Source organism: Choloepus didactylus, chromosome 20, assembly GCF_015220235.1.
Source record: "Choloepus didactylus isolate mChoDid1 chromosome 20, mChoDid1.pri, whole genome shotgun sequence".
Lineage (NCBI taxonomy): Eukaryota > Metazoa > Chordata > Mammalia > Pilosa > Megalonychidae > Choloepus > Choloepus didactylus.
This window is the reverse complement of record NC_051326.1, coordinates 16,290,189-16,303,057: the sequence shown is the minus strand read 5'-3', so window position 1 is coordinate 16,303,057 and position 12,869 is coordinate 16,290,189. Positions and strand designations below refer to the sequence as shown.

At 34.1% G+C, this 12,869-nt stretch overlaps 1 protein-coding gene across 3 annotated transcripts in view; it reads right to left on the bottom strand.

Annotated features, from left to right (window-relative positions):
* Positions 1–12,869, bottom strand: part of BABAM2 (BRISC and BRCA1 A complex member 2) — a 514,378-nt gene that overhangs the window by 461,029 nt on the left and 40,480 nt on the right. For all 3 annotated transcript variants that reach the window (XR_005213277.1, XM_037812636.1, XM_037812635.1), the window contains exon 3: positions 2,148–2,224. Coding sequence is in view for 2 of the 3 variants with exons in the window: in XM_037812636.1 (XP_037668564.1) it covers positions 2,148–2,224 (77 nt within the window). In the remaining variant the exon portion in view is untranslated. The remainder of the gene's footprint in view (positions 1–2,147; positions 2,225–12,869) is intronic.

The window sequence follows — 12,869 nt, the reverse complement described above, 5'->3', positions numbered from 1 at the left end:
CCTATTCACTAAGAAATATGACAACATAACACTCGACAAAACAAGTATATATCCAAGAGAATAATAAAAGCAAATCCCACAGTGACAATTGTACAGAAGCAGGCCTACAAAGCAATCATTTAAGATTGAAGCAAAATAAGCCATTTATAGACAAAACAATGAAGACAATTAAAGATTTAGAACAGCCAGTAAGTTATCAACCTTGACAATGCAAAAGGAAAAGAACAGAATACAAAAACTGGGAAGTGAAGGAGGAAGGGTTGAAGGAGCAAGGGCTAATAACTTACAAAGTGGGGAGCCAAGAGACACTATGGTTGCTGAAAAACTGAATAGAAGCATATGAGGTGTTCATCATTATTGCGTGGAGATTGTGCTCAAGTAAAAGTAATGATAGTACTGTGGGCCAGGCACACAATGTTTACAGGCACTGTTCATTTAACTGTGTAATACAATGCTTAAGGATACAAAGCAATCCTTAAAGAATAAATAAATTTCTTAAAGCTACAGAGTAACCAATATAAGAACAAATAAAAGTGACATAATCATATTACAGAGAAGAAAGAAATAAAGGGTACAGTGAACTTAGGCTAATGTCTCATGAATCAGAGCATGAAGTCAAAAAGTAATTATGTCTAAAATTAATAAAATGACAGAGGCATAAGTATATTATTTACAGATGTGGAGATTAGCCCCAGAAGAACTAAACACCGAAACAGTTAAAAAGATTTAAAAGTAGTTCCCTCAGGAAATAGAACTATGATTAGGGAGAAATGGGACAGACTACTTTCATATATGAACTGTTCTGTACTATTTACTTTTTAGCCATGAGAATGAGTTACTTGGATCATTTTTTATTTAGTTTTTTTTTTTTGTTTTTTTTTTCAAAAAAAAAGTAGTAATCTAATCTGTCCTACTATCTCAGATGAAATCTTTTATATTTTAATGGATTCTAAATAATAGCCTAATACTGCCAGGTTACCAAATCAGCATGTCAGACATTTCTCAGTTAATGTTGCATTTGGTAAATTAATATAATTTCTATGAAATACTGAGATCTGGCTCCTCCTGGCCAATAATGTGTAGGACACACAGTCCATGGACTTAAAGATTGCTTACCAATCTGTCCCCTTTTTAATATCTAGGTTCTTTAATCCTCTTTTCAAGATTAGAGAGACTTTACTACCCTGTTCGCCACAAGTACAGGTTCAAGAGAGACAATTCCTGGTGAAATCACTGATACTAACCAATCAACACTCTCATCATTTCCACACTAGGCTAGAGCTTCAGCACTGGTAATAATGACGGAGAAGGATTGATGCAACCTAGACAGATGGTGTAGATAGTGACAGAATCCAACAGTAGATCTTGCATAGTATCTATGTAAAGGCACAAACCAGGAGCTCAACACAGCCCACGGATACATTCGGTTTGGCCTGTATGATGTTGGCACACACAGTGTATTTAATTTTGAAAAAGTAGCCAACATTCAGGAACTTATAGAACTCATGCTAAAATTCAGATTTCCATCTTCTCTAAGTAAATCAGCAGAGCCAATCCTCTAAAGAAGAGAGTGATGTGCTCCAATTTGTCTACTTCCCCCATTTATGTTCCTAGTCTGGCCCTGGTAGCCACTGGCATTTCTGACCCCAGCTCTAAAACAGGTGACACATTAACATTCCTAGCCCATGCCAACAGTCCTTGAGGGAGAATTCTTCTGCTCAGGTGGCAATCAGGAGTGCATTAGTGACAGTGGTTCTTAAAAGCAGTGGTTCCAGAAGGGGGTTGGCAGCAATGGTGATCAGCAGTCATTCCCACCCAAAAACTTTCTAAATAGGTATTTTAAAGCAGTAAATTCTGTTTATTGAAGCATCACATAAAAGCTGGCTATGAAAAAAAAATTAAAGAAATACCATGGATGCCTAAAAATTAAGAATATCTGTATATACCTATATTTGCAACTTATTCCCTGCCAATTGCCTTACTTGGAATAGAACTAAGATTACACGATAGATAAGAAAAGAGGTAAATCCCAGTGATCAGTATCTCAGGAGATCATACCTAACCACTGGAAATAAAAACTATAACACAAAGTCTGATAACTAACACTGTAAACTCTATTTTGGGTAAAACAGCCATCATTTACTTACATTTTAATGTCTCTCCAGCATACGGTATGTGCAGTTTAAATCGGTCACAGTTGGGCCCAGGAGTCAATGATGTGCAACTTAGAAAAAAGAAAGAGAAGAAATAAAAGATTGTTAAAAACAAAAATCCCCATCTAATTATAATATTTAATAAATAAAAAGTGATGCATAGAGATAAAATATAAAAATACTTGCTTATACAAAATAAAAGCCCTTATAGTCAGGTAGACCAAGACAGTCAAGACTTGCCCTATGACATAGAATCACATGATAAAATTTATATGCCTTCTAACAAACACCATCACTGCTTCAACAACTTCTCTCAAAGAAGTACATCTCAACTTTTAAAACTATGGATATCATCCAAAACAGGTCTGTAATCTTTGATGCCAAGAATTATAAAAGAAGAGTAGTTTTATGGTCATATTTTAAAAACAGAATCTTAGTATTCACTAAATTTGTACCCAAAAAAGCCCACTATTGGCCTTTTCCTGGTACCAGATGGTTTTCTTTCTTTCCACAAAGGTACAGCGCTTCCTCTCGATTTGGCACACCACAACTTACATCTGCAGAACACAATGCACTACACTCAATTTCAGATACAATGCAAATTTCAAAGGGGGTGAGTTGGTCACCCAAAAGGTCTAAACAGTTTGTTGTTTTCACAACGCCATGTTCCTTGTTCTTTTCCCAGATTTACTTTACAAACTGTCTTCCAGGATCTTACAAATCATACCCTCAACTACATGAACAGCAGGACTGGATTCACAAGTTAATAAAATATTAATGTGAAGTCAGCCGAGGAAGGTACGTCTTCATTCAGTTAAAAAAGTGAGGTTTTTAATTTGTAAAGTAAAGCAAGGAGGCTGATTTTCTTTCATAATTCCAAAACTGGCTCTGAAGCAATTCTATAAAAGAATCTACCACAGTAGTTTAATGGATAGAAGCACTGTTGGAATAAATGCATAACTCCCCTAGATAGCCACTTTGAAGGGCAACCATCATTTGAAAATAGATTCAAGAAATGTTGGTTTAAAAAAGACTAGCTCAGATCCTATATTAGACTTTCTATTACTTTTCCCCAAAACCATTCCAATGTGAAAGAGAAAACAGCCAGACAGAAACTTTATCTCAGATTCTAAATGTATTTAACATAAATCACTAGCTCCAAAATAACAGCAATAAATTTCTCCTCTATTCTCAGAGAATACTGTTAATCTCTGGTTGATTATTCTTCTTCATCTCCAGGGGCTAGTAAAAATTTCAGTTTATACCTAAACAACATAGTAGCACTAGCAACTGAATAGTAAAACCTATTTTAATTTTTCATGGGTTTAAAGAACACATTTTTCTTTTCCTTTCAAAAAAAATTTTAATTTTTCATAGGTTTAAAGAACACATTTTCCTTTTCCTTTCAAAAAAAAAATTTCTTTGGGGAACATTTTATAAAATGTACTAAAGTATTTCCCATACAGTATAATCTTTTTTAGCCTAGTAATTAGAAAATACTTACAGAAAAACACATAAATTACAGCACTACAATCAAGTATAATCTAATGACAATAACAATAATATCAGAAAAAGAATTTTTTCTTATACTATATTCAAGCTGCAATGGTTTAAATGATGAAAAACATAATTCACAATCAAGTATCTTTTTTGGACATGGAGTCTATAGACAACCTGATTCTAGTTTGTTTGAATAACTCACTCTTTCTTCAGTGTGAAATTAGTTTGTTTTTGAATTATTATATTCACCGCTGGGCCACATTTTGTATTGTTTGCTTTATATATTATTTATTTTATACACTTCCAGGCGTAGGAAAGTATTTTTGTGATTCTGCCACTTCACCTTCGTTTCTTACCAGGAAGTTCCAGTGGCTTCAGGATGTTAAAAAGTACATTTCTCCATCTGAATGATTCAGTCACTGATATTTTTTTTACTCAGCTAATATTTATTGAACATTTTTCTAGGTGTTATGGACACACAACGGACAAGACAGACAAAAGCTACAGTTTCATGGAACTTAAATTCTAGCAAGGAAAGGAGAAACAATAAACAGAAACAAATATATAAAGGTGGTTTCAGATTGCTAAATGCTGTGAACAAAGAAAACAGAAATAAAATAATAAAATAGGAGCTACTTTACATTAGAAGATCAGAGAAGATCTCTGAAGGAGGTGAAATCTGAAACCTGAATAACACAAAGGGCCAGCCATGCAAAGTTCTGGGAAGAGTGTTCCAGGCAGAGGAAACAGCTGGTGCTAGGGAACAAAAGCAAGAACAAGCTTGACATACAAGGGAGGAAGAAAAAGGAGGTCAATGCAGCTGGGGCAGAGTGAAAAGGAGAGAACAGCAAAATTAGGACAAAGGTGTAAGGAAGGGGAAGATCAGGCAGTGGCAGTTAATTCAGCTTTTATTCCAAGACCAAAGGTGGGAGGCATACTTGTTAAAATGGATAATCTCCAGTTAACTGCAGGGCTTCTGTTTTGCTGAGGGGAATATGCAAATCTGGAGCCAAGGGCAGAATTGCTCAAGGCTACAGAGGAAAGGCTAAGCTGCCATCGGCAGGTCTCTTTCTCCTTAAGCAGCACTCAGCTTCTCCAATGAATGAACAAATTACTGAAAATATCAGTTATGCTCTATCTTCCATATTTCCTAGGATAAACAGGTTTCTGGGAAGCAAGCCAATGTCATGTACCTGAAGGTTCTTTTAAGAGTAAACTAAAATGTTTCCCCTTCTTAAATTACCTATGTCTGAAATTGGTTTTGTTCATGTTATTTAATTTACTGTGCAATTTCAAATAGCACTCAAGCAAGGCATTCGTTTTCTGTTAATCCAAAAAATGCATGGGTTAAAAAAAAATTTGAAAACCACATAAGAATTATATGATCTCACTTCTGAAAAAGACATCTATGTGTGTGTGTATCTATGCATGCAAACAGATTTTAGAAGGAGAGTCACCAAGAGATTGCAAGGATTTGAGGTGATTTTTACAATTTTGTTCTGATTAACTTTTTGAATGTTTTGATTTTTATAACAAACTTGAACTATTTTACAATTAGAAAAAATGTTAAATGGACTCAACTTACTAATAATGTATCAATATTGGTTCATCAACAATAACAAATGAAACCATGCTAATGCAAGATGTTAATAATGGGCAAAACTGTGTGGTGGGTGTAATTTAGGAACTCTATTACACTTTCTGTGGAATTTTTTGGCAAACTTAAAACTGCTCCAAAAATAAAGTTTATGGAAAAAAAAAAAAAAAGAACCATCTGGTAACTAACCATCATAATAATAATTGATTCAGGTAAGAATCATCAGTTGATAAAACTAGTAGGTGTAAGTTTGAGGAGTAACAGGATAACAATCTCAAAGTATCTCCCTACAAGATAACTTATTAATTACAAAAGAAAAAAAGTAACTTTACAATAGAGAAACATGATAGGCACCACTTAACCAAGTGCTCAAACTTAACATCACCAGTAATGGGACATGTCGACCTTGTGAGGTTTCTGATAAGATGAACTCAGGAGGATACAGTATCACTTCTGTGCTACTCCTACCAAAAATGCAGAACCTGGCTCTAACCATGTGGAAACATAGACAAACCCAAATTAGGGACATGCTTCAAAATAAATACACCTGTAGTCTTCAAAAATGCCAACATCATAAAACAAAAAGAGATACATGATCTAGGGTTTTTATTTTTCTATAAAGGACATTGAGTGAGACAGTTGGCAAAATCTGAATAAAGCCTGTAGATTGGAGAAAAAAAATATTCTAAGGCTAAACAGATCCTTTTGATATATGACTAAAGAAATTTAGCTATGAAGGCTTGATTTATTTTTTTCTTCTAAAGTGCTTCACAACTTTTCAGAAGGAAAGAATGCAGAGTGATTCACTGATAAACAATCTTCAAGTACAATATATAAAAGCCTTTGTCTTGTGATATCACAAAACTTCACATTTCTAGCATTTAACTCTCATGTTTCTTTGGGTCAGAAATTTAGGAGAGGTCTGAATGGGCAGTTCTAGCTTAAGGGCTCCCTGAAGTTGCAGTCAGATGTCATAACAGTCATCTAATATAGTGGGAAATTCATTCAGCTAGAGAAGGCCTTTTCCTTACACAAGTATAAAGAAGCTACTAAAGAGGTTTCCTGGCTTCATAAAATTATCTTTGTATAATGGAAACTTGTCCTAACACATATTTAGATCCAAGATTTAAAATATATTCCAAATTGAATAACTTCAATAATAAAATAACTTTAAGCTAATAAAAAAATTGCTGACAATTAAAAATGTAATTTCAAATTTGTCCTTCAACCATATTTCCTGAGTGCTTACTATACATCAGGCACTGTGCTAGGTTCTGAGAATACAGCAATGAACAAGAACAAAAATCAAACCTTGGCATTAATGGTGCAAAAAAGGTTCCTTTAACCAATTTCTAATTACCTCAATACAGTAGGAATGCACTATTTTAAAGTTTAACACAGTGGGAGAAAAAAGGAAGTTAAGCAACCACATTCTGCAGATTATACAAGTGGGAATTAATCAAATGAGAATTCTTAATGGCATCAAAGGAGGTAGTTTACTCGAACACTTTATTATAGAAATTGCTGCTAACCATTAACTCAATGAATGTTAAGCATAATAAGATTTGCATACCCTCCTCCCTAGAGTCCCACATTTTACATTTAATACATGACTCCTAGTATTTTTTTATTAATCTATTTTCTAATCATGCTTTGTTTTCCCAGCCAGATTCCTGATGCCAAGAACTGATTTAGAATTTTTTTTTAAATTTCTAATACTGCACAGAGCACAGTGCTAAGAACCCAGTGTTGAAGAAATTTTAGCATATACATTATAATCATAAACTCGAAGGCAAAAAATTTTCATTTTATAGATGATGACACTACAACCCTGAGTCTCACAAGCTGTCAGTGAGAGCAATGGGATCGGAAACCACTTCCAAGGCACTCTGGCTACATCTTAGTCTGTCTGGCCAGGGAACCTTTAAATCATCTTTAAATCTCCAGCATTTAACACTGGTGCCCTGGACCATGAATACTCCAACTATGTACTGGGATATAGGTTTGCTGAGTAAAGGCATCAATCTTAATCATCAGTCTTCTGCTCTTTTCATGATGAAAACTGCTGATCTAACTGGAACTGGGAAGACACTCTCATCCTCGCCTTTGTGAAAAGTAAAATGTGATTATTTGTGAAAGGTCCTCCTTTGCAGAGTTGTACATGAAGTCCAGAATATACGTTAAGCCATTGCCTAACGTTACTGTATTTTCATAATAAATAATAACAGCAGCAGCAGCTAACATTTTTTGAGCAATTACCATGTAGCAGGCACTATTCTAAGTTCTTAATCAGATTAAACCATTTAAACTAACAACAATCCTCTGAGGTAGGCGCTATTAATATCTCCATGAGGTATATAGCAGATGATGTAACTTGTTCATGAGTGACAGAACTAGGATTCAGACCTAGGATACCTGACTCCAGGGTATTCTATTAACCACTACACTAAACCATCTCTCAATAATCAAGAAAACCACCAGTAAAAATTGCGAATTAAAGATTTTTTCAAACAAATGCTATTTTTTAAATTTAAGTATCTACAATAACAAAAAGTAAAACCTGACAAAATGTTGCCAAAAAAAGGTTCTAGCACATGTGCTTTAATGAGGAGAAAAACAAATTTATCAGTAATAAGTACAAGAATTGTATGCATGTAAATAAATGATGCAAGAGTGGGAACAAGGCCCTGGTAACTTATTAAAATAAGCCCTACAATACTGACACTATTGATTTATTTTGCAAACTCTTTAAATAAATAGTGAAAGAAAAATTTGGATTTGACTCCTCTTGTTATTTACTGACATCTGAACTCTATTAGTTTCACGAGAAAGAGGAACATCTGCCAGTTTCACGCTACACTTTATATGACTATAGTAACAGCCAAGAATTAATCTGGATTAACAAAGCTATACAAAGATCTTCTACAACCTTTGAAACATTATCATTTTTAAGACAATGCAAAATATAAGCAAAATATCTTCTTTCTGATTTAATGCTAAACATTTCTGGAAAAAATAATAATTTAAACCATTTCTATTTTTCAATCCACCCAAAAAGAACAAAGTAGATGAGTCCAGGGTTTCTAAATCTACATCAGTTTCCTTTACCCTGACTACTAAATTACCATTTGGCATGTTCTCCTACATAGCTTCCTGTTTTCTTGATAGTGACGTGTGTTCTTAACCAACAATATTTAACATCAGCTGAGAAGGAAGTCTTCAGCTTTGGCAACCTAAAATAACAGGTGACTGAAATAAAATATGCACAAAGACCTTCTAAATGAGTATTAAGTCACAATTATGCTGAAATATTATTACCTGATATTCACTACATTTTCACTTTACAGAATTAATTTATTTTCTCTGAATTAAATCTAACATCAGTGATCTCACTCAGACCAAATCAATTTCAAAATGATCATGGTTTTTAGACTGGATGCAGCAGTAAAGAAGCTACAAGATTGACCTAGGGTATCCTAATAGCTATCTAAATAATCCATAAAATGGAGCTGCTCCTGCAAAGACATTTGAACTTCTGATTCACAGAATCTTACAACCCTCAGCCTTGGAAGGGAATTGTGTCCCATCTAGTTAATTAGAATCAAAATCCCCAAGATCAAGTCCAGGCCCTTCCTCAAGGAGACTCATGAATTAACAGTGGTAAAAGGAGGCAACAAAATTTGCAGTGAGATAATACTTTTATATCATTCTGCAGGGGGAGTATCTACTTGAGGACATATGATGTTCCGGATATACCAAGTATATCTTCTATGTCTAAAAACTATTTCTAGGCCCTACTAGAAAGTGATGGATTTAATTCTTAGTATATATATTCTTAGTATATGGTTCCAAAATGCCATTACCAGAATAAGTGACTCAGCCCAGAATGTTTTTAAAATTGCAAATTAAAATATTTAAGGAAATGTGTTTGCCAGTTCATGTGGCATCAACTGTTATTCCCAGCTTCTATGCCATATCTCCATTTATAAAAGATAAACTTCAACTCTACTTTAGAGTAAGGAGTATTTTTACATGTTAGTAGGTGTTGTTATAACAAAAAGATAGCTTAAATTACAATATGATTTCAGTAGCAATGATGGGCTCAAACACTATTTTTAACAGTTAACAGCAGAGGGGAAAAAAGCTATTAACTTTTGAGATAAATGCTTAGCTCATTCATTTTCAGCCTTTCTTCTTTTCCAATATGTGCATTAATTCACTTTAACAGAATACAAGGAAAAATGAATATGATTACCTCAATAAGCTCAGGAAAAGCGTTCGATAACATTAAATATCCATTCATGATTTTTACAAAAACTCTTAGCAAATGAGAAAAAAAAAGAAACTTCCTTAATCTGATAAAAGCTAGTTACAGACACCTACTAGAATATGATTCTTAATAATAAAATGTTAAAGTTTATGCTTTGAGAACAAGACAAGGATACCTGCTGTCACCATTTGATTATTCAACATTGCACTATAGTTCCCAGTTAATACAGACCACCATGGGGAAGAAAAGCATATAAAGATTGGAAATAAAACTATAATTATTTCACATAAAATGACTGTTCATGTAGAAAATGTTTAAATCTTCATATACAGTATTGGAATTAATATGTGAGTTTAATAAAGCTGTTAGACAAAGAACACACATAAAAATCAACTATACTTCTATATGCCATCAACAATAATTAGAAAATAAATTTTTAGAAATATATCATCAAAAATGACATTGAAATATCAAATACATAGGAATAAATATATTCATGTGCAAGATCTCTATGCAGAAAGCTATTATTAAGAAGAAAATAAAAAACACAAATAAGTGAACAGAGATATACTCATGGATTAAAAGACTCATAATGAAAAAATAAGTTCTCCCCAAATTGATCTGGAGCCTGAAAAGCTAATTCTAAAATGGAATGGAATGGAATGTCAAGAACCAAGAACTGACCAGATTCTCCTGAAGAAGAAGAATTTGGTAGGAGCACTTGCTCTACTAGATAACAAAAATTATTGTAAATCTTAGCAATTAAAGTAGTGATTTTGGTGGAAAGATAGACAAATAGACCAGTGGAACAGAATAGAGAGAATAAAGAGTTCAAAGACAGATCCTCACATATCTGGACACTTAATTTATGACATATGTGGTTCTGCACAGCAGTAAGGAAAGGAAATTCTTTTCAGTAAATGGTGCTGGTTCAACTGGATACAAATATAGGGAAAAAAAATTGAAACTTGACCCCTGCCTCACACCATATGCAAAAATGAAGTCCCAGTGGATTAAAAAATATGACAGACAAAAGACAAACATTTTAGAAGATAATTTAGAGGGGGGGAAGGTAAACAGAAGAATATCTTCAAGATCTTAGGATAAAAAAAATTCAACCACTAACCACAAAAGAAAAGATGGATAAACTGGATCACATTAATATTGGAGCATCTGTTCATCAAAAAACACCACCGAGGAAATGAAAATACAAGCCACAGAATAGGAGAAGATATTTGCAACATAGACTGATAAAAAGCTCATTTCCAAAATATATAAAGAAATCCCACAAATCAAAAAGAAAGGCATCTAAGTAGATTTGAAGAAATGCTTCAAAAAAGGAGATCCAAGTAGCCAATAAACATGAAAAAGTGCTGAACCTAATTAGTCACTAGGAAAATGCAAATTAAATCTACAATGAGGTTCCAAAACACACCCACCAGGATGGTTAAAATTAAACTGGCAATACCAAGTATTAATAAGGACATAGAGGATTGGAAACTCCTATACACTTTTGGGAGAAGTACAAATTGGTATAATCATTTTGAAAAAAAAATAACTATTTGACAGTATCCATAAAACTAAATATAGGCAATATGCATACCCTACGATCTAGCAATCTTACTTCCAAAACAACCCAGCTGATATGTGTACATAAATTTATCAAAGACACATACAAAAAGGTTCATACCAGCATTTTTTGAAATAGCCCCAAACTCAACAATTAGTGTAATTTCAACTGAACATCCAAATGTCCATCAGCCATAGGACAGGGAAATAAAGCAAGATACAGGCATAAAACAAAACATCATGTAACAATGAATGAGTAACTACAACTACATGCCAACATGGATGAACCTCCCAAACATATGTTGAATGAAAGAATACATACTATTTGATTCCATTTACTAAAGTCCAAAAACAAAAACAAAAAGTCTATTGTGTTTAGGGACTAAGTGATAGAAGTATAATAGAGAAGCAAGAAAGTAATTATTATAGAAGTCAGAATGGTGATTTATCTATAGTAGAAGAAAGGAGTGCTGACCGGGAAAAGACAAATGGGGTGCAGGTAGTCCTCAGGTATTGACCACATTTTATTTCTTGACTGCTGGTGGCAACACAAATGTTCAAATTATAACATTTATTAAGTTGTACATGAATGTTTTAGGTATTTTTCGCTGTGTGTTAAATTTCATCCCAAAACTATTTTTGAAGAATATCTCATAAAGGCACACAACTGCTCAAAAGATATTCTGGATAGAAGGATAAAGTAACTTAATAATTCATTCAACAAGAATTCATTAAATCAGTGGTTCTCAAAGTATGGTCCCCAGACCAGTAGCATCAACAAAACCCTGTGAATTTACTCCAAAAGCAAATTACTGAGGCCCTCCCCATACCAACTGAATCAACAACGCTGGGGGTGGGGCAGAGAGATAACTGTCTTAACAAGGCTTTTAGATGGCTCAAGTTTGAGAAACACTGCTTAGATGCCTACTATGTCTTAGCCTAGTCATGATCATTAATAATATACAGTAATTTGCGTTGGATTTTCTATTGTGTATCAACACAGCCAACTGCATAAGCAAGTTCACATTTTCCTCTCCAATGACAGTAAATCATTTTCATCTCTTCTTTAACAGAATTCTTCTTAATTTTTGGTGAGCTAGAAAGTTTCCCAGAAATTTTTGACTGCGGATGCACATTTCTTTTCTCCAAATCAAATTTTTAAGTATTTGTTAAGCACTGTATTAGTCAGAGTTCTCTAGGGAAACAGAACCAACAGGAGATACCTGTAAATATCAGATTTTATAAAAGTATCTCACATGACTGTGGGGATACACAAGTCCAAATTCCATAGGGCAGAATGCACAAGTACAAATTCCATAGGGAAAGCAGTGAGCTGGTAACTCCAATGGAGACCTTTGATGAACTCCCCAGGAGAGTCTGGCTAGCTGAAGAAGAAATCCATAGAGTAGGCTGTGAGCTTACACTCTGATAAGAGTCTTCAGTGAATTCCCCAGGAGAGGCTGACTGGCTGAAGAAGAAGTGAAAGTTCTCTCTCTTCTCCCTTAAAAGTCTTCAACTGATTGGATTAAATCCAGCTGACTGAATTCTCGCATTGCAGAAGACAGTCTATTCGTTGATGTGATCAGCCACAGATGCAATCAATTTACTGATTATTTAATAAAACAGCTACCTGGTTTATTAACCAGCCACAAATGTCCTTGTAGTAATGGTTAGGCCAGTGCTTCCTTGACCAGACAACTGGGCACCATCACCTGGCCAAGTTGACACATGAACCTAACCATCACAAGCATTAACTGTGAACTATGATGGGTATAGTTCT